Source organism: Pholis gunnellus (assembly GCF_910591455.1).
Source record: "Pholis gunnellus genome assembly, chromosome: 6".
Classification (NCBI taxonomy): Eukaryota; Metazoa; Chordata; class Actinopteri; order Perciformes; family Pholidae; genus Pholis; species Pholis gunnellus.
In genome coordinates this window covers 26,523,728-26,546,376 of record NC_136532.1, presented here as the reverse complement: position 1 = coordinate 26,546,376, position 22,649 = coordinate 26,523,728, and the positions used below count along the sequence as shown (strand labels likewise).

General features: G+C 42.7%; 1 protein-coding gene across 4 annotated transcripts in view; it reads left to right on the top strand.

The window, feature by feature from the left end:
* The window catches only part of kank1a (KN motif and ankyrin repeat domains 1a), a 46,810-nt gene that overhangs the window by 10,263 nt on the left and 13,898 nt on the right, over window positions 1–22,649 (top strand). Inside the window, exons 1-2 of one of the 4 annotated variants that reach the window (XM_079161215.1) lie at window positions 11,795–11,879; window positions 16,852–16,981. In XM_079161215.1, the coding sequence (XP_079017341.1) occupies window positions 16,945–16,981 (37 nt within the window). In that variant the 5' untranslated portion in view covers window positions 11,795–11,879; window positions 16,852–16,944. Of the gene's footprint in view, window positions 1–11,794; window positions 11,880–13,869; window positions 13,933–14,475; window positions 14,523–16,851; window positions 16,982–22,649 lie in introns of those variants that run through there. The other 3 variants (XM_079161217.1, XM_079161216.1, XM_079161218.1) reach the window with 3 other exon arrangements.

Sequence of the window (22,649 nt, the reverse complement as noted above, 5' to 3'; positions counted from 1 at the left end):
CTGCGGTCACACGTTTCATCACGCTGTACCAGTTTAACGGGCTCGTGAAAGTTTAACACCTGAGTTGTCGAGAACACGGTATGTGGTGGTGTCTCCGCCTGACTGGTCTGGAAATTAAAACCCTGCATAATTAATTAATTAATTCAATATTTTGGAGTTGCAGAGGAGATGAGGATCACTTTTCCAATGAGCTCATGTTTAGAGGACATTTTAAACATAAACAGGCTCGGCGGTTATAATGTTTCCAGATACGATAAACTACGCTAGTCTGTGTTTTATTATCTGTTGTTCATTGTTGACACAGCTCCCCGTCCCCTTCCTCTCTCGTCTCGCTGTTTTGCATATTCGGTGACATCTGCCACCAAAACCTCTCGGTCTCCACCGGCTGATGCTGATAATGTTCCTCTCCCCCCCGACATCGCTGAAATAATAGCAGAGCACGGGTCACCTCTCAAGTCAATATTTGTTCATGGACACGGCGCCTTCTGGGCAGTTCGTCTGTTTATTAGAGCCGGAGAGCGACGCTAGAATTCACAGTCGAGGTGTAGACTCATCAAGGTGATCAAGACAAGTTTTAGAAGATGTGTTTGAACTTTAAAACTGAGTTTTTGATCCTCAAATGAAGAGGAAGAAACGTATTAGATGTTTGATTACAAGGCTTCACACCAAACCTGAATATGAACGGACTAAACACACACTTTGTATCGCTTAAATCCTCCCGACTGCTCTCAGTAAGATGAAACCTCTACTGAACTTCAACCTCCTTTTGTTTTGAGTGCATCAGTCACACGTGCTGTTTTGTATACAGAGTCATTTTCCGTGCAGGTCTGTAAACCTTCTTCCATTATTGCAGTGATTTGTTGTCCGGCTGGCTACTAAAGCTAATATAATGTTGATCTGCTGCTTAAGTTTTCACTTCACAAAATAAATGGCCAATTCTTAAAGTGTTTGGAATATTTCAGCTGTCAAAACATGAGTTTTTTTGTTTTTTTTTGGGAGATAGAAGTGATGCTGAATTATTCTGAATCATTCCCAAAAGGTGACAGTGAAAAATTCCCAGAATCCCCCGGGAGTTAATCCCTTGGTGTTGGTGGAGGTGGGGATCCTCCCGGCAGCCATAATGCCACAGTGTTTCCAGAGGAATGTTGCTGCTATTGTCCACCAGGATGACTCCCACTGGGAAGAACCCCCCCCCCCCCCCCCCCTTACCAACACAATACAATGCGTTGCATTATACGTATGAAGGCATGCTACTGTTTTCGTAGCCTCTGACCTCGTGACCGCGAGCTGAGACCGAGATAATGAAAAGGATGACACGGAAGTCCTCCGTTAGTCCCACAGTTCATGCAGCTTCCTCTGGGAACTGAAGACTGAAATACTGCAGTGAGATTTGTACACAAGGTGTGTGTGTGTGTGTGTGTGTGTGTGTGTGGCTGAGAAACCAGAAAAATAACTTGAATGATTAATTAAATGTCGTAGCTCTAATTGTTTTCGTTCTTGTCAGGTTTTTTTCAATTAATTGATTTAAGCTTAAACAAATGTCCATTTAAATTTCCCAGAACACAAGGTGACATCTTCAAATGTTTAGTTTTTGTCCCACCAACAGTTTAAAACCAAAGATATTAAATAAACCTTTAAGTTCTCAAAGAGCAAGATTCCACCGCGCCCGAAGAGAAACAACCAATCAGAGCCGAGGAGTCTCTTAACGCAGCTGTCAATCACTGCTGGTGACCTCCCGTCAAACACCATCAGTAATCTGTTCCTGTGTTGCTCATTTCTCACCGCAAATGTTTTCATATTTTAGACTTTTTAAGCTCTGATATGAGAGAGTTGGCTCCAGTGTTGCTTAGTTCTGGCCCGACTGCTTTCAACGTGACATTTCATGACATTTCATCGTTGTGTAAAGTGTGTAAACACACGTTCGGTACGTGTGAAACATCCTCACCTGTCGTAGCTCTGCTGCCATTTGCTGTTTTTTAACGACGTCTACCGGCTGAAGAAAGGAGTTCTGTTGTCGTCGTCCTTCGGACAAACTGCCTGAAGCGTCGGTCGGGCTGCCTCAGCTCTCAGAGGGTTGAGTGTGAGGTGATGCAGTGTTTCTCCCACGTGTGCTGATGGGTGTTAGTCCCTGTTTTTTGAAATGTACAGCAGCATGAAACATCCAGAAACTGCCAAGTAACAAAGGCTGCAACATGACGTCTGGTCATGTTTGTATTCTGTCATTTTTCTTTCCCACTTTAAGACTACTTTTATACGGATTGTTTTCTATTCACCAAGTGTTTTAACACTAGATGTGTTAGCAGAAAGTCTTGGTATTCACGTGGTAAAGTGAGACTTTGTTGTGTTTTATCGTTTGTGGGTCGTGGTTTTGGTGCTCTGGTGGCTGAAGTTGTGCGTGTCACCAGCTCCTATCCCGTTCCTCTCGCTCTCTCTTTTGTTCTTATATTTCCTCGTTGCTTCCCCCTCGTGGGAATAAATTAGACTTTCAAATTTGGGGAACAAATTGGCGTGTGGACAGCTTTGAGCGCTGTCAATGAGGATGCTAGCATGGAGAGAAGACACACACACACACACACACACACACACCTTTTTATCTCCCCTTCTCTCGGTGGAACAATCCTAATGGGATTAGTCATCACTCCATCCCTCCCTCCCTCCTTTCCTTCCTCTCGTCTCCTTTCTTTTCTCTTCACATGCTCCAGTCCGTCCTTCAGTCCGTCTCCTTCGGGGTGCTGCCTCTGGAAGTGCTTAATGTCATTGAAAAGCTTTTCATAGAGGGAAAATTGTGAATAAATTAGGAGTAAATTGAGCGTTTTGGTGCCACCGTCACCTCATTTGGCCTCTTTTCTTTCCACTGAAATTCGTTGGTGTGACCTTTTTTATGGATTTTCTCAAACGAACTCTTAATCGCTGCGGTTTGCTTTATCATCGCGGGCGTCCCGACGACGCGTCTCTCAGATTAGCATGCGTGATATGCCTGTTGATAAAGCACACTGAGGCCAGTTAATCTGATGGCACCACATTAAGCAGTGCGGTCCTGACCTTCACCATTGATAAACAATGAGGCCAGCTGAGAGCAAACCACAAAAGCCAGGCCAGCATCGGGGGGGGGGGGCTCAACAGATGGACGTGAATATATTTAACTTTATCTTAAATCTGATGCGTTTCTCCTGAGGCGTACAGAACGCCCGACCACAACAGACACGGCAGCAAATATCATAATTGCGTAATAATGACAGGATAAAGGGGCAGTCGCACCAGGAAGTGGCACTCGATTGTGTATTTCATGTTCCTGGACGGCAAGAGTTGCACTTTTCATTTTGTTGACATATTTTATATGCAGAAATTCAGAACCACGTACGCGTATCGCTCACCTGTTGGTCCCACAGTCAGCTGCTGCCTTCAGGCCTATTGAAGACATTCAATCATGAGATTTTAATCAATTGATTGGACCAACAACCGCTCTCAGAAGCCATTAAATGATCTGGATGAAATGGGGGGGGGGATCTTTATCTTTCGGAGGCTGTTTCCCGCTCATCATGTGGTTCTAAGCCCCCCCCCCCCCCCGAGGCTGGCAGGTGTGGTGTTTTTGTTCCCAGGACCTGGACCGTGGACCAGCTGGGCCTGCAGCCCCGAGAGAGGGAACGCTGGCTCTGGTGGGAGCGCTGATTGATTTAGAAAGATATCTCCAGAGAAACTTAAGTCAATTTATGTCATTTTTAACGTGGCGGTCACTCCTTCCTCCGTGGGAGATTGTTTTTACATCACAATAAAAAAGACCAGAGTGGTTTTAAAGAGGCATGAAGATCACATATAAATCATACTTCCTCCTGTAACGTTGCTGCTCTGACCCAAAGTAGAGCGTCAGATACAAGTCACCTGGAGAAAAGAGAGTGAAGACGAAGTAGGAAACGGCGAAAGGTGTGTGTGTGTGTGTGTGTGTGTGTGTGTGTGTGTGTGTGTGTGTGTGTGTGTGTGTGTGTGTGTGTGTGTGTGTGTGTGTGTGTGTGTGTGTGTGTGTGTGTGTGTGTGTGTGTGTGTGTGTGTGGCCAAAGTTACTGCGACCCTGAAAACTCTTTATCTCTTCAGTTTCTTTCGTATCTTTTCCCAGAAAGAAACTCATTCCTCTTCAGTGTTTTTACACTCATCAACGGTGAACGTGTGAATTTCAGAAAGTCGGTGGTGGAAGAAGTATTAAGATAAACCTTTACTTTAGTAAAAGTACTGATACCACACCGTTAAACATGCTGTATTCTCTGCTGAATGTACTAAAGTATTAGTATGTCTCACTATAAGTAAGTAAAAGTATTCATTGTGCAGTATAATGTTCCCCTTCAGTGTTTTACTATGATGTGTGATGTTTCTACATACGTATCATGCTGCATTCATGTGTAGATGTTTATGGTTGTTCATTTTAACTCCTTTATATCCTGTTTGATAGTTTAATCTACAGCAGTGCTTCATATTCTATAAGATCATCCTGTTTATCGTTTCATCTCTAAAAAGAAAAACAGTTTTCAGCTTTGTGACGATGCATTTTCCAGCTGATCCAAAAGGCTTTTTAAAGAGTTTAATTAGCTCAAGAAGTAGGAGGATTTTCTCAACACAGGAAGGAACACTTCATCCTTCAGTTTATTGCAAACATTCAAATTCACCACATTTGGAGTAATTAAATGCTGACACACACAATTGGTGGCAGGATATCCGGTGGCGTGCTCGCGTGACAACTCTCTTTAAAAGGCCGTGTCCTCATTTAAAAGGCCTCCGTCACGTCTATGCAGCGTTTCATCACGATGGGTCTCTATACGTTCGTGTTACTCCTCCAGCACCGCCTCAGTTTGGCAGGAATCCAGCGCAGCCCGTGACTCATTAACAACATAATTGGTTCAAGTGTTTATGGCGAGCCGAACAAAACAAACCGCCTAATCGTGACAGACGAGGTTTGTCCGGCTCTAAAAACATTCCTGACATATTTGTGTTCCACCATCCGGGCTGCTGGTGTTCCAGACATGAGCTGTCGATCAGCGCTGTCATCAAACACAGAATATATTTAACCCTCCCAAACCCAGAAACACTTGACTGTTCTTTGGACAATCGGCAAAACCACATGTTTATTATAGACGAGCTGTAAATACGACAACATAATCGTCAGATTTTCATCTTTCCGACGGTCCTTGAACACATCACGTGTGACAAACGCTTCTGTTTGAAAAAGAAACCAAATAGAAGCTTTGTGACGTTTCATCAAAACTTTGTTCTACATGAACCATTTCAAACTGAAATGGTTCAATAAATGAAGCACGTTTTTTGTTACACTTGGAAAATGTTGGATGTTCAATTAAATTTATTTTTGTATAGCCCAAAATTACAAATTTTGCCTCAGAGGGCTTTACAATATGAACACATGACATCATTTCGTCCCGGAACAGGAAAAACTCCCAAAAAAACCCTTTTAAATACAGTATTTGAGGGTAAAACATTTCCATCATTATTTCCTATCGGGATGGACAGAAGTGCAATAGATATTCCATTGTTTTCCAATTTTTATAAAATAAATTAAACTCATAGGCATAGGAACTGTTATACTGCACAGAAGAGTTGATTACATTTGAACCCCAAGCATATTTTGGGGCATTGTGAGAACTCAGAGATGGAGAATCCTCTTCTTTTTTTAAAGTAAAAATGTTGGTCAGTGTTTTTTTTTGTGGCTTTAGCTTCAGTTCTTTGTAATTTGTTAAAGTTTTGGTGGCGGAGCCGCCTTCATGCCGTCATCGGTTTAATTAGCTTGTTGTTCATTGTCTGGCTGCTGTCGGAGGAGAAACGCAGCGCTGGACCTCGCTGGTCCGTCTCCAAAAGGTCAGTCGAGTGAGCTCACTTGGCACAAAAGCAAACATGGAGCGCTTAAAACGGGGAATTTCTCCCACAATGCCTCTTTGAGAGAGCGGACAACAGACGTGAACGCTTCTGGCAGCGACGGCCTCTCACCGGAGATGGAGCTCAATCTGGAGACTTCGTTTAAAGCAAAGCTCTTGTATTTTTTTTAGATGAAGATACAAATAGGAACAAGTGGCAGCATTTCTCTTTTTTCTTATTGGCCAAAGTTTCTCCTTTTTTTTTTTTTTTTTTTTTTTTTTTTTTTTTTTTAACTTTTCTTTTTTACTTTTTTAAAAAAATTAAGATTATGCCGTTTACATGGCTCATGAAATCCAGATTATTGTCACATCGTGAATAACATTAGGGACATTAGTGTGTAAACGTAGTCGGTGAAGATGTAGAAAGTACGATATACAACATGTCAGTCAGAATCAACGTTATTGTTCACACACACACACACACACACACACACACACACACACACACACACACACACACACACACACACACACACACACACACACACACACACACACACACACGGAATTTGACTCTTGTTTTTACTTTGCTCTTCATGTGCTGACACACAAACGTGCATAACAGCTGAGAACATGAACGACTAAGCTGGACAAATACAGGTGGGGAGTAGAGTCTATAGACTGGACTAGTATGTACACAAGTATGTGGAAAATAGGTGTGTATGATATAATGTGTACATAAAAAAACATAAATGTGTAGATGTTTTTTGGGACGAGAGCAGGACTGTAAAATGAGGTGAAGCCGTCAGAGAATACTGGTAACGGTGGTCAGTCCAAAAGTTTAAATATTTAAACTTTTTGCAATTTACAACCTGATGTTACACAACTCCTCACACACAAAGACAGTTGCTTAAGTTTGCAATAGACTATTAAGAGAAAGCTGCATTTTTAAGCATCATTCATGGAAAGAATAATAACGATACAGAATAACTTTAGTTTTTCCCGTACTGTTAAGAAGGCGTCGTCCATCTGCCTGATTCCATGTGGATGCAACATAATAGTGATAATAGTGAACCTGCAGAGACTCGTGGTGCCCCGCTGAGGAGGGAGGGTCTCCTCCTGCATGGAGGCCGGTGGGTGGTTGGTGTTTTTCACCCGCCCATGGCTCCACTCCTCCGCCTTAGTGACTCCACTCAAGAGCTAAACAAACAAGAGGCTCCAGCCTGTCCTTGGTCAAGTGCAGGCCGGACAGTGGAGGGAGGGGGGGGGGGGGGGGGGGGTAAAGAGAGGGAAACGGTGGAAGCTTTAAAGTGCTCCGAACAGGACTGAACAAGTAACTCTTGGAGAGGATGATGGGAAAAGTTCAAAAGGCCTAGATCATTTTCATGTTAAGGACGCTGAAATAGAAAATGTAGGAAATTTGAGCTTCTTTATTACATCAGTCACTATGGTGGAAAATGCCAAACCAGTTTCTCTAATATCAGAATTTATTACTGATGATCTTAAATGGATTATTTCTGGATTTTAGACCTTTTTTTTTGTTGGATAAAAGAAGCGTTTTGAAGACGTCATCCTGGGCTCTGGTAACATGTGTCTGCATTTTATTGACTCAACAGGTCAATCAATGAAATAAGAACATCTTCACAGCAGGACACAGACTTTTAAGATGCATTGGAGCATTTTGCAGTTACTAGATGTTTTTTATCCACAGAGGATCAGATCCGTGTGTTTCCTCCAGGGGGCAGTGTTGTGAAGAGTTACTGCGTTCTGGAGGTTGTGAGTCCTGAATCGCTGCTCATGGCAACTTCACGCTGCAGTGAGCTGAACAGGCCGATTAATGATGTACCTCACAGTCTCTGGAGTAAAGGGGGAAACTCATCCCTTCCTCTTTATAGTCGGGTATTTGAGGAACAGTGAGTGACGCAACTAGAAACAGCCCTTTTGATTGATCATTACCTCAATGAACAAAGCGGTATGCAACCATTTTTAAATTGCAAACTACAGTTAATGATTCAGTTTAAGCTGGTTTGGCTGAGAATGATCCTTCTGATCCAAAAAAAACCAGTACTGGCACAGATACATTGCACTTGTTTTGTTCTTTTGCAATTAATTGTTATTACCTCAAACAAGCTGAGGGATAAATCAGAATTGACCCAATAAAAGATGAGAAACTGGTTGGAACTGGGTGTCAGAAAAGTTGCCCAGAAGCAGCTGATTGGCTCCTTTTTTAGCTGCAGCCAGAAGTCGTAAATCTCAGTTATAAATCTTCGGTGGAGCTCGGTGCTGTAGAGCCAGACGCTGTCATCCAGCAGGATGAATCGCTTCAGGGTGATCGTGACTACGACCTTAAAGAATATGCACAAAGATTCCCTAAAAAAAGTTACTCTTCCAAAAGTCCTTTTTGTATTCTTCTGAAGTCTTGGTTTCAGTTGTTTAAAGATGGAGGCGGAGTCCCGTTAAACCTGCACATTTGCTCTTTTGTTTTGCTTTTTACATTAATTTATAAGGGACACGAACCTCTGCTTCTCAGATATGTGAAGTCTATTTATTTAAAATGCAACTGTGAACAAAGGACTGCCGTCGTTTCCAAACTTCGCTGTAGTTTGTCTGAGTAAATGTGGTGTTTGGTCACCGCAGATAGACGTTAGTGCTGTTGTCTTTTTACGTCTGTTAGGTTCTCACTAATACTCCTCCCTGTGCACTTACGTTTTTCAATACGAGTACAACATGCTGTAGACTGTAGACTCGGCTGGATTTGGATATCTCTGCATTCCTCTTGACAGATGGTCCTAAATGTCACTCTGTAATTTTGAATCCTCGTCTCAGAAGTTATTTTATCCTCCGATACTCCGCTTTACAAGTTTGTTTCGACAAAGAATCATTTTCAAGCTTCTTTTTTTCCTGGAAATGAACTGAACAAGTCCTCTGAAAGAGATGTAACGAGGTCACAAATAGTCAGACAGAGGAATGAAGATAATGACGGGTGTGTGTGTGTGTGTGTGTGTGTGTGTGTGTGTGTGTGTGTGTGTGTGTGTGTGTGTTCTTTGATTTCCATAATTGAGCTTGTCGTTCTCCCAATGCCGTGTTTATCCTCGTGCGCTGCGGCTGCAGTAGAGGAAGAATAGAAGAGTGGAAAGTGATAGCACCAGGAATAACTCCATGTGTGATTACACAGCAACAGGACCGACAGACGGTTGACTCACCCGCTAACTTTACGGACGACTGTGCTGTCGGTTCTTTCGGGAGCGCCGGTTTTTATTCATTAGTTATTTAAAAGTTTCTGACTGAGAGCGGCTCAGTGAACCTGTTGGTAAAGGTACGGTGATTTGTTTTTCAATATTCTGAGTGCGAGATGTACTTTTGTTGTTAATGTTTCAGTTACTGCAGATACAGGTCAGTTGTTTATGCACGTTTCTGTTAAATGCAGTATTAAGAGTAGAGGAAAGAACAAATCTATTTATAACCTGCACGGTAACTATTCTCAGTAAGTTCCCAACGTCGACAGTTCGTTAGGTTGAACATTAACGAATCTCCGTGCTCTAAATATCACGTTAACAACTTCATTTTATGGCACATGCCTCCTTAATAATGTCCCCGATCTTTGATCTATTACTTCACTGTTTATAGCCGTGTTAGCAGCGTAGCTCTCAGGATCAGCATGCAGCCCGAAATATCAAACAAATATTACAACAAATATTTGATTTGTCGGGAAGTTTTGTGCAGACGTTCATGTTCTCCAGAGGATGAATCTTACTGACTTCGGTATGTTTTCCTCCAGCACCATTGGGGAGCTTGAGGTGTAGTTTTGAGTGAAAAAGTCTCAACAACTATCGGATGGATTGACGTGACATTTGGTGCAGATATTCATGTTCCCCAGAGGATGAATTGTAAGAACCCTGGCGCTACCTTATCTTTAATTCTAGCGCTGACATGTGGACAAATACCTGCAAAAGTATTGGCATTCCCATGAGCCTCCGCTGTACTTTGTGTTCAGTGCTAATCAACAAATATTAGCAGGTTAATAAGCTAAATATTACAAACATTATACCTGCTTAACATCCGCGTGTTAGCATGGTACCATTAGCATTTACTTTAACGCACCGCTGTGCCGAAGTACAGCCTCACGGAGCTGCTAGCATGACTTTAGAGTCTTTGTCTCGTTCTTCATGAATATTCTACGTAGGGTACAAGTAGTTTTGATGGGACGTCTTTACGTTTTATCCACTTAGAAGTAGCTGGAAGTGTTTTCTTCTTCTCCTCCTCTGACCTTGTGACTTTGTTCTCCGGACAGTAAAAGCAGTAAGTAAGGAAGACAAAAAAAAATCCTTTTTTTCTTTCTCATTCCTGTAAGTTCCTCCCTCCTCGCTGGGATAATTGAAAGGCTTTGAGGCCGGCTGAACTCAGCAGGACTCACGTAGGACATCAAAGGGGAAGCGAACGGTTCGGACAGCACAAGCTGGGGGTCAACGCCGCCGGCTACAGCGCTGCCGATCGGCGGTGAACGTCAGCAGGCGCTGAGGCGTCCGGCGGTTCGTTCGTTCGTTCTGCAAAAGCTTCAAAGGCATTTCTTAATGAGGGCCAGACGCAGAGCTGAGACGACAAGTAGCCTCCGCTCGTCGTTCAGTTACGCCGACGCACGGAAGCACATAAATATACAGTATTTTATCTTCTATTGTTACAGAGATGCTCCTCTTTAGAGAAACCACCTGGGCACACTCGTGTCGATTATCCTCAGGAAGATCGAATGTTTCACACGCTGCTGCACACAGTTCGTGTTTTCGTGCCCTTTTTCTGAAGCTCTGAATAAAACAATCTCCTGGTTTCCACCGGAGGCTTTTTCCCTCCATTAAACCGGTTGCCTCTGTTTTTTATTAGGGGAAAAAGCAGCCTGTTGAATATTCAGCGCAGCGGGTTTGTGAACCTTTACGGCCCTCTCTTTAACTTCTCAAGCTGTGTACTGTTGACACACAAGTTTACAGAAGCCGAGCTTTGTGTCGTCTTCACAGCGGAAAAAGTGAACCGTCGCACCACATCCTGTCGGGACTGTAATCGGTCCTTTATGTGGCACACGGACGGGTCGAGACGCGCTGCGTGGCATTCAGGCCTGTTTCACAATAACAACACTGATTGATTGACTTGTTTTGACCTGGTTTTGTTTTTAAGAAACATTAATGAACTTTAGCAACTTCCAGAATTCCACTTCTCCTTTTTTAAGTTTATTTCCCAAACAAGTGGCAAAAAACTTAACCTCTTGATCTCACCGCTCCACACTTTAAATGCAGCTTTGAACTTGAAGAAGACTTCAATGAAGGCGGGTATTGGGGGCGAAATAAGTAATTTGTTCTCACCAAAATTCAAAATGAGTGTTTGCTAATTATAAAATTGTAGGAACTAGTAAAGTATTTATTTTCTTGATTTGCTAAATTACTTACTTTGCCCCTTCCGTCTTCGTTCAGTCACTTTCCTTCAGTGTATATATATATATATATATATATATATATATATATATATATATATATATATATAGAGCTGCAGCGATCAATTCATCGGATGATTGTTTTCTTTATTATTTAATCGACTGTTTAGTCAAGTGATCGGTTCACAGACTGCAGGACATTTACCTCTAAATGATGATCTCTGATCAAATCACAGCAGATCATTTAATCGGCTTCCTTTTTGAACACACACACACACACACACACACACACACACACACACACACACACACACACACACACACACACACACACACACACACACACACACACACACACACACACACACACACACACACACACACACACACACACACGCCTCTCAGTGAAGAGGAACCTGAGTGACTGTAAATCCGTTGACCTGCAGCTCTTGTCATATTTATGCAACAGCTGAGGAACAGAACGAGTTGTTCCGGTTTGTCGGCTCGCGTCGCGTCGCTGCTCTTTGTGTTCTTCACGCCGGTGAGTCGTACTCGGATCACATCAGGATACTTTTAAATCTGTTTGTCTGTTCGGTTAAACACGGATCATGGTGAGTGTTTTATGTCTTAACTTGTAGATGTTTAAGTTTAAGGCCTTAGGGACAGATTGGTTTCTCCTGTAAATGCTTTGAAGCGACTACTTTCTAATCTTCGTCTCTGATACTACAGCAGTAAGCAGAGCTATTGAATAATGTTTTAAGCTTCAGTGAGTAAAAAGTACTCTGATCACACTTGGTTAAAGGATTTAAAGCCTCTTAAGAACGATAACCCTTACTAGTTGTTTGGAGTTCATTTAAATGTGTGTTTTAATATGCGTGTCCTCACCAAGGCTTCTTGTTGCTGTATCAGATATTAGCAGTTACATAACTTTACCTCTTTGTTGGAGGAAAATAACATTTGGTGCATTTCACTCCTCACGATTCTTATCGATGACCGCAATTATCTTTGTCTGTTTAGTCACTTTGTGAGAAAATAAAATGATCTAAATGCATTTTAGCAGGAGGTATAGCATCTAATCCGCTGATATGATGAAGATGGGAGCAACTTAACTACGTGTTTCCCCTCATTGCCTTCGCTACATTGTTTTGGAAATGTTTCACCTAATTGAGGTCACATGACGGCTCGTTGGACCTGACTGTCCACTAAGAGCACTCGATTGAACACTTCCACTGTTTACATGTTGATGTTCCAATAATAATAATAATAATAATAATAATAATAATAATAATAATAATGGCCTCATGAGCTCATTCTAACCAACACGTACTTTCACTTTTGATACTTTGAGTACTTTTTGCTGAAATTACTTTTCTTCTTTTATTCGCCACCTTTTCATGTGGATGTTCACTGAAGAATAACTTCAGTCTCTGCTGTTTAGAGAAAGCTCAGCGCCGATTGCTAAACAAACTATAAACTCAACGAATCAAATATTCTTGCTTCTGAATTTAAGCTTCTCTCTCTTGCACCAGACTGAGGCTCAAAGCCTCGTTAACTCATTAAACACACTTCATTCAAACTGGATAGAAACTAAATAAAGCTCGAGCCTTGTTTAGCATTTCCACTGTTCCAACAAGTAGCAATCGTGATTTGTTCAGAATATAATTTAGTTTTCTTTCCCAGTTTATCTTATCCCAGATTTTGAGGAGTGTCTCCAGCACACCTCTGTCCCAGCGAGGACAACTTCATGCATGGTAATGCACTCATGCCGCACTCTGTCGGGGGTGTTGTTGTTGTTGTTGTTGTTGTTGTTGTTGTTGTTGGGCAATTTGTGCAAAAGCTCCACCTGTCGTCGTCCGGTCTCGACATCCTCTGCGCTCTCGTTGTGAGATGTCGTGAGGACGTTTATCAGCGACATTGTGCCCCAAAGCTACCAAATCTAAAGTAGCACTGATGCACTCCATCAGCAACGACTCACACTGTAAACTTATCTTTGATAAGTAAAGATAAGGTGGAAAATTGGCAGATTTTCCTCGTGTTTATATCTTGTGATGTCACCTCTTTTACTGAAATACTTGTTCTTCCACCGATTGAGTATCAGGATGATTAAATCGGTTACTTATTGTTCAAATGTGTTGCTAAACATTGCTCCTGATAGATTAACATGACTTCTCTGGTGTGGTCCCAGGTGACGTGTCGGGTGAATATGTAGTGCTCGTTGCTTCCTGTTTCCTCTCTGCCTTCATCTTCATCTTCACCTTCAGCTGCAGCGTTGGTTAATATTTCACCGCTCATGAAAAGGCTTTTCCGTCGTCGGCCTCGCTCGCTGCTCCTCAAACCACGTTGGGTTGAAGGTCCGCTCGAGGCCGACGGAGTGACGACAGGTTCTTAACCGCATTAGGTCGCCCGTGCTCTTCACCTGGAGGCCCAGCGGAGGGGTCGCCCCCCCCCCCCCCCCCCCCCCCCCCCCCCCCCCCCCGAACAGCCTAAAGTCCTGCTTCCTCTTATAGGACACGGATCGGTTGGCTGTCATCTGAGGAAGTCGTCTAATCTTAGCGGTGAAACTTATCTCCCTCAGAGGGCGGCCGGGTTTAGACTGGTTTACGGGGACTCGGTCAGTGTTTGCTACCTGTGAGCTGTGGGAGGAAGTTAGAATGAGAGACACAGGTAAGAGAGCACGACTGTTAGAATACAAGTCACCACATTGCTGTTTGTGTAAAGGTTTGCAATCGGCAGTTATATTGATGTTTTTCTTCAATAGTAACAGAGTAAAGGGCATGTGACCCTCTTTCTATTCTGCTACACAGCAACATGGCATTCAGTTAAAGATCATCATAACTCACAACATGCTGGTGTTCTAGCATTTCTAAAGCTGTCGGCCTGTTGCATAATATCTCAGTAAAACTGTGGATTCACTCGAAATGAAAAGACTTCAATGTGTCATGCAGGAGTTTAAAACACAACTGTGTGTTTACATTGAAAACGAGGCGTTAACGTGTTCTGGATGCTGCAGATTTACAAGACACACGGTAATGACCATGAATACAAAACATACGATGTTATAACCAAGATTCTTTTAACGACGAGACGCTCTCAAAAGCCCAAATGTATAGAAGAAGGTTTCATGTGCTGACGATGCCGACGCGGAGCTTCTTCTTGATGTTCTCTGCTTGCATCGTATATCTGAGGATGTCCTGCTCCTTCCTTCAGGTTTGCTTTCTTGCAGCCCATGGAACGGGACGCTTGGGAGATGTTTGGTCAGTCTGGTTGTTGTCGTCTTTGTACAGAACTGTTTTTGCATGAAGTTGGAACACAGCAGCTTGTATTTCGGGTTGAATTGCTCGCTTTACATGCGCACTATAAATACACAGGGCCAGTGTGAGAGATTGGTTGAGATGTGAACGTGCACGTCGTCTCTTTTATTCATGTTTAATAAGTGTAAGTGGATACTTCTGTTTGTCTCCGTTACAAACCCGCCTACCAACAGGAGATAAATGGAGAAGCATGACTCCAGTCCGTCATGTTTGTCTCTCTCTGCACACTTGTTATTGTGAGAGGTGTAAGTTTAGACTTCAGTGTGCGTTGCATGTCAGTAATGTGGCTCCAAATCTTTTGCTGCAACATCAAGATGCGTTTCAACCCAATGGAGGCATCTTGACTCTTTTTTTGAAGATGCATTTGGTGCTTTTCCTCAGGAGGAAACATCGTCTTCCTGTTTGTTTTATCTCCTCATGTTGCCGTGTGAAATGCTCATCAGAAGATTCTAGAGGCGAACTTATTCCCTCGCTGCAGCGCCTCGTAAATGTAAAGTAATAAAAGTAGCTCAGAGGAGGCGGGGCTGCAGACTAAATAGATTTCAGTCTATTTGGATGCTGGAACAGCCCGGTATGCTCCGAGTATCTCTTTCTTCTCCGTATCACATCTATAGTCGTTCCTCGTGGGTGACGGGACAGTCTGGATTTAGACACGGCGGCGCGATGACGGCGCCGCGCTACTTTTAATTGTCTGCTGTACTGTAAACAAAGATGTACATGTGCTGCTGCTGCTGCTGCTCGCCTGCAAAAAGTGACCTTTCAGGTGATTCTACAGGTTTTGTGCATCAACTTGATGGAAGCACTTTGAATTATCACATGATTCTAAACTGAATTAGACAAAAAACGGACATCCGCACCTGGTTATTTCATCCAAGAACTTGCCAGTTCATCAGGTAAACCTACTACTTCACTAGTAGTGAAACACACGCTTGTCTTATTTCACCGAGGACCCTCTTAAAGAATCCTCTAGGAGGCATGGAGCCCACTTCTAGGAGCTAGTGATCAACAGGTCAGGTGGTCCGAGGTCAGTAGAGAAGAGGTCCGGGTCTCTGAGCCAAGCGTTACTCCTCCAGATGCTGCTCTAACAGACCGGGCCTCTCTGTGGCCCATGACGCTCCTCTATGAAGGAGAATCGCTCTTTTGTCTCCGCTCATAATGAGTCCATTGACGATGATCAGGCCAGAGCACACTGCACCTCCTATGTTCATAAATGTCAGACGCAAACACACCTGTGAAAAAAAAGCCGAGGTCGGCGCCGGCGACCGCTTTAAGTGGGCTTCAGCTTTCACAGACTAGAGGGTCACATGAACTCTGCAGTGGTGGAATACTGAGAAGTACATGTACTCAAGCACTGTACTGGAGTACAGTTTTGAGGTACTTCCCTTTTCTGATACTTCTACTCCACTACATCTCAGAGGAAAGATTTACTCCACGACATTTATTTGACAGCTTTGGTTACCAATTACTTTAAATATCAAAAGTAAAAGCATCGAGTTTAATCTTCAAAGTAAAGTTGGTTCAGATTATATATGTGTATATATGTATATTTATTTATTGACACGACCGTAATGTACCGTCATCAAGTCGATTACTTTATATTCATTCGTCAACGTACTGAAGCAACAAGACAATATATTTTGGTGGAGCACGATGTTTCCAGCTCATTTTGGCCGCAAGCAGAACATCAAGTCTTATTAACTAATAATATTAACGTGTTATGTCTGTTATAATGATGGCCGTCGGCAGATGTAGACACGAAATACAATCATTTATAAAATGTGCACAATTACAGGGCAAAATATATAGAATTCAACTCAGGTTACATTTAAAAAATGTCGTATTAATTTTTATGCAACATGTTCAAACCAAACTAAAACGTGGGTCGTGCTCTAACGGGCCTGGATGATGATGATGATGATGATGATGATGATGTCGTGTCTGAGACGATCTTAAAACTGGTCACAACCAGAGCACGTCTGACCTGTTTCACAAGTTACAAAACTATATTTTTATCCCGTTTCATCATCTAACGGCCTATCGTATCGGAGGAAAATGTTTATTTCTGGCTGAGACGTTTCATATTAAAGCCTTTTATCTTTATCTTTATCTCATGTTTGAATCAGTTGGACTGACGGGACTTTTTGTTCAGAGATGTTTTTCTGGCGTTTTTTACGTCGTTTGACATAAAAGCTGCTTCTAACCGGTCTGCGTTTGACTCTTTACGACTAACCTCACATGTGAGTAAAAAGCCTCCTCTTGTGTTCTGTCTCAGTCTGCAGGCTGCATGGTAACCTGGACTTGATGCATGGCAGTTGCATGACCGCAGTAGGTCTTGTTGTGGGACTGAGAGCGCGCGGCTGCAGCCATGGCTCAAACCATGCACGTGAATGGCAATGGCTCAGGTAAACCAACCCTTTTGTTCATCATTATTTATCATACGATGTTCTATTTGCTTTGGTTTTTGATTGTGCATGTATTGGAGATACTCTAGCATGTTCTATGTTTATCTTTTTGTATGTTAAATCATTTTCCTATTGTAGCGGTGAGCTCCTGCATCACATCTGTCTCTGACTCAACAGCACACAGAAGTGAAAGCTTTCCTTTCTAGCAGGAAAAAGCAGATTTTATTTTTTACCTGAAGTCATTCAGGAGCTTTTTTAGGCATAAAAATATGAGTTTACATCCGTGGAAGTGATCAGTACACATGTAACGTATGGCATTTAAAGCGTTGGTGCATCTTTCATCAGTAGCATCAGAATGAATGAGACCGATCGATCACGTCTATCTAGAGCGAAGTGATGTGGTTGAAATTAACTTGATTAAGTTTTACGCATTGGTTTTGCATACATGATAGACTATGAATGAAGGAAATTAATACGTTTTAACTGCTTTAAACTGTATAAACAGCAATTCTCTCTTTAGCAAGTAAAACCAGGAATAAACAAACGAAACCTCATTAAATGTTTGTTTTAATTACAACTTTATTTGTATTGATTTGGAAAATATAATTATATGATATATCAGTCTATAAAAAACAAAGGTTCTTTCAGGTGTGCTGAAACACGACACAACACAACATGCAGAGAAGATTTGCACGCTTCAGTGTGAAATAAACGCCGTCAGCTCCACACACACACACACACACACACACACACACACACACACACACACACACACACACACACACACACACACACACCTGCAGACGACTCGCATTCCTGTCCACACTAACGGGAGAGAGTGAAGCTTCTTGCTTCCAAAATCCCTCCAGGAATGCACAGCATGCAGCACAGATGCTCTCCGCGTCGGTCTGCCACCGCCGTTTAAATTCCGCTCTCTTGAGATTTATCTTCTATTTAAGTACGTAGATGTGTGGATTCACTTCAAAGGCTGCGAACCCAACAAAGGGTATTTTACTGTCCATTTTTTTTTTTACAGAATGTGAAAAATGCTGAGGAATGCTACGCTAACACTGCTAACCCCCCCCCCCCCCCCCCCCTCCTCCTGCAAACTGTAAAAATAGCTTCTCTGCCGTGTTGGCAGTCAACATACCAATGTGGTCACCTGCTGCACCGAGAGACTCTCAAGAAGACCTGCAGAGATTCACTGGACGTTAATAAGTTGATGATCAGGTGGACGGCCGGTTATCTTGAGGAGAAACTAGTGCGACCGTTGTTGGTTTTAGAAGTTTTAAATATTGCCCGTGAAGGTTCTGTTGTGTTTGCAGTTCTTTTTAAAGGGACGTTTCACTGGTTTAACACATTGAGTTTAGTTTACGAGCAGAGCTGCTCGGCCTGTAAAACATTTGTCTTCTGTTCTTCTGGAGGAGCTTCACCGAGGCTCCTGTCTCGGCTCGGTCTTCAGACTTTTGTAGATTTTAGTTTTTTTTTATGGAAACACAAAGTGGATCTGTTGAGTGTGAACGATGTAGGCGTTACGCTAACATCCTTTTCATAATTCTGACATTTTTAACAAGACGACTACAAATCATGACGATCTGAAGTGTGTTCAGCACAACCCCCCCCCCCCCCTCTACAGTGGTTTTGTTTCTGTTACCCAGCTGCCACTTGGAACAACCCCGTGGTGCTGTTTTCCTCCTCTGCCCCTCGTCGGTCACTTTTCCTCATTGTGCTCGTGCGTGTTTATGTAAGTGCTGTTAGCTTATCATCGTGTGTGCCGAAGGGGCGGAGCTCTGCGTCTTTGTAAACTAAACGGGACAATAGTTTGTTTGACGGATAGACGCAGAACTGGTTTTAAGTGTGACTGTAGCTTTAGTGATCCGGTATAGGGCTGAACAGTATATTCATTCAGCACCAACAACGAATGCGTGTACAATACAGCAGTCACGCTGCAAGAGATGCAATGCACTGAGGCGTTAAGGCCGTCCGTTGTGCACTAAACCACTTTGTTCCTCGATAGAAAATTAAAATGATTTTCTTTTTTTTTTGGTCATTTTCAGAGGAGGCTGATTTGTTTACCATTCAACTGGAGAAACAGAAAGATCAGGCTCTTGTGTAGATTGTTGAATGATACCGCAAGTTAGCATAGCTTAGCATAAAGTATGGAAACGTGGGGAAACGGCTAGCCTGACTCTGTTCTCAGCTAACAAATCCCACCTTTTTTTTTAAAATCCGTACAAAAAAGGACTATTTTACTTTGTTACGATATTACATTTTTTGTGTTTTTGTTTCTGAAATATCAGGTAATTGCTACATCAGCTAAAGTTTCTATTTAAAAAAAATAAAAAGGTAGAAACTGGTTCACTAGAAAGAAACCAGCACGTCATGTCTGATTGTTTTGCTTCACCATCTATGAGAAAAGACCGACAAGCTGCCTCGATGTTTGCAGAGGAAGCCCGAACATTTCCTCCGGTCTGCATCATCGTGTACCGCGTTAAGTTGTTTAGTTTGGCAGCGGGCTCTGGCTCGGCCCTGTGACTTTGTACAAGAAGCTAATGGGTCACAGTCATCGGCTCGGCTCGGCTCCGTCTGTCCTGAATGTGTTGAAAACAGGGCAGCAGGAATGTGCAGCTTTTAATGTACTTATTGTCTTTTTAGCTCCGTTTCCTGTTCCTGGTGTTGAGCTGCTGCTCTGTGAGGCGTTGATTGAATGCTGGCTCTACTGTTTCTTGTGAGTAATTGGGCGTGTAGAGAGCGAGCAGGCAGAGCCAGGAAATACCAGCCTGGTTGTGTGAGAAAGGGTCCGTGTGTGTGTGTGTGTGTGTGTGTGTGTGTGTGTGTGTGTGTGTGTGTGTGTGTGTGTGTGTGTGTGTGTGTGTGTGGGCCCTAGAGACCCCTCCACCCAGGCCCTTGCATCACACTTTGGTCTCACTCCGTGTAAAGCGCCGAGTGTAACCACTACACTCTTATTCCACTCTGCAGCTGTGTGTGTGTGTGTAACGTCTTTGTCTCGTGACTTTGTACGGAAATATCTGCCGATTTCTTCATTTGTTGTCTTGACTTTAGAGCGCTGCAGGAGGCGCGACGTGTTTTTATTATTAGCGTCGTGAATTTGATTTTGGATTATTGCAGAAAATAAGTTCTGTGACAAACAAACGTTTGTGATGCTGAGACTCGTCACACTTGTATTCTTGTTGACTGGTGAATGCAGTCGGCTGAATTAAAACGCTAACGTCACCGCCGCGAAGCTAAAGACGGACTATAACACGATGACGTTTATTATTCTCATGTAGCCACTTGTTAGCGACGGCCTTGTTTTTAGACGCGTAAAAGCTTAAAAATGCACGAGAGGAGTATTTACTGACTTATTTTATATCGTAGAACAAAATGTTAAATCTATTAAGCTTGTGTTAACCACAGGAATCTACTGGAATCCAGTAATGTGTATATAATATCACCTTTATAAGTGCAGAACAAGCTGCATGAAGAAGCCTGTAACGTGTGCGTTTTAGTTTTCTAGATAGAAAGAGAGACGTTAGACCAGTCGCCTCATTTATTCTGTGTGGATGATAAAAGGCTTCTGTCGGCTCTAAAGTTAGACTTTTTACAGAGCCAGCGCAAAATAAGCCAAGCCCTGGTTGTTTATTTTTCCCTCACCGATTTTAACATCAAGGTCCTAAGTTGGCCTTCGGCGCAGTATTTTAAGAGCAAACGCACAAAGAGGGAGAGTTCATGGGTTTAAAGTTACTGAAAAGGAGTCACAGAAAGGTTTTAGATGAATGAGTGGAAAGAAACATATTCAGAAAAGCAACAAATATAAATATCTTTATATCTCAATTTAGACGACTCGAGAAGCCCCAAAGCGTGCGTGTATTTAAAGAGGTTTTTAAAACGTCTCAAACATGTGCTGGTGTGTGAACAATCAGACCGGAGGCTTCTTCTTTCGGACATCAACGTATTTGACTTTAAATTCAAAAGAGCAACTGTGTTCAGTCGGCACCTGGTGTCAGTTTGGAGGCTCTGGCCTGGAAAACAGTTGCAACACGTGTGAGAAGTAGCTGCTGGAAAACATACGAGCTGCCACAGAACGAACGTACAGATGACGTCGGATCATATGGGCCGAAATATTTGAATGTCCCAGCTGAGAGACGTGAGGCCGGGCGTGTGCCAAGAAGCTCCGGCTGCTATTTTAAGTTGTTGACTTACAAAATGTTGAGTTCAGTGAGTCATTGTTGGATAAAACTAACAAGGTCAGCAACTAACTATCGATTAATCTGTTTAGTTTTTCATTTAATCGATTGTCTAAAATATGTTAAATAGTGGAAAATGTCCGTTAAAACTTCCAAATGTTCAAAGTCATCTTTACATTTTCAGTTTTGTTCGACCAACGATCCAAAACCAAAATATATTTGATTTCACAGCTGTACAAAACGTAGAAAACGCTCAAAATGTTCCATTGGAGACGCTAGTAAACAGAGGTTTGGTGTTGCGTGATAAATCTTAATTATGTAAACTACAGATTGAATGAAGAGAAGCGTCCGGTGTTAAAGAGAACAAAGCCGTGAATCAGAAGAATAAAAAGATATAACATCCTCCTCTCCTCACAAAGCTGCGGGAAGGCGCCGCATTACGACGCTCGTCAGCCGGCTGTGTCGTGTCCGGGCGTGACTGAGCGGCGTTTGACCCGGGAATGACAACACGCCGCACGCTCTGCTCATTGGCCGGAGGTTTTAACCCCGCGTGGGATCCAGATAATCTTTGCTGACGCCCAGAAAAGTCCCGAACACAGTAAAATAATAAGAGAAGAGAAAATACAGGCAGATTCTCTGCAGATAGACACATCCTTGTAATGGGTCATAAGTGATGATTGAGAGGCGTTGTTGATGTACCAGTACACACACTGTTTATTAGGAAATTGTTGCACGTTATACCTTTTTTATGTAACCGTAGTAATACTACCATTTTGAAATACTGTTGCAAGTAAATTAGTGTCAAAATGTACTAAAAGTCAAAGTACTCATGAATCAGTATCCTGTGTATTATATTATTACTGTGGTATAAAAAGATGAACTGAATGCAGAGGGAAGTTAAATCTAGGTGGAGGTCCCTTTTTTATAAATTCCTTAAATACTAGCAGTGCTTACTCATGCTGGTGGAGCTCAATGTGGGAAAACTTCGTCTCCCAAAAATGTTGTCTTTCGCTGGTTGTGCAAACAGTTTTTTCCGGCGGGGATGATTCTAGACGAGGAGACGTTGTAAAGACGTCACGTTTCATACTAACGTGGTGTTTGTTTAATGGAGGAGACGGTCTGTGTAGCTGTTGCGTAATCTCTGTCGCCTGGACGACGTAACAGCTGCTGATAACTGGAGGCGACTCTCGGCCCGTCACTGCAGCGCGACCCTTCAGTTGTCCCGTGTTCATGAGGTCATCGCTCAGCTGTCGTGTGTGTGTGTGTGTGTGTGTGTGTGTGTGTGTGTGTGTGTGTGTGTGTGTGTGTGTGTGTGTGTGTGTGTGTGTGTGTGTGTGTGTGTGCGCTCATTTCAGGTCTGTGCAGGAGGAAACACAAAGCGGGTTCTGTTTTAAGATGAAGATGTTCCTAAAGGACAAGAGCTTCACTTTGTGCTCAAAACGGCATGAACAGATGTAAACGTTTGCGTTAACGTTTAATCA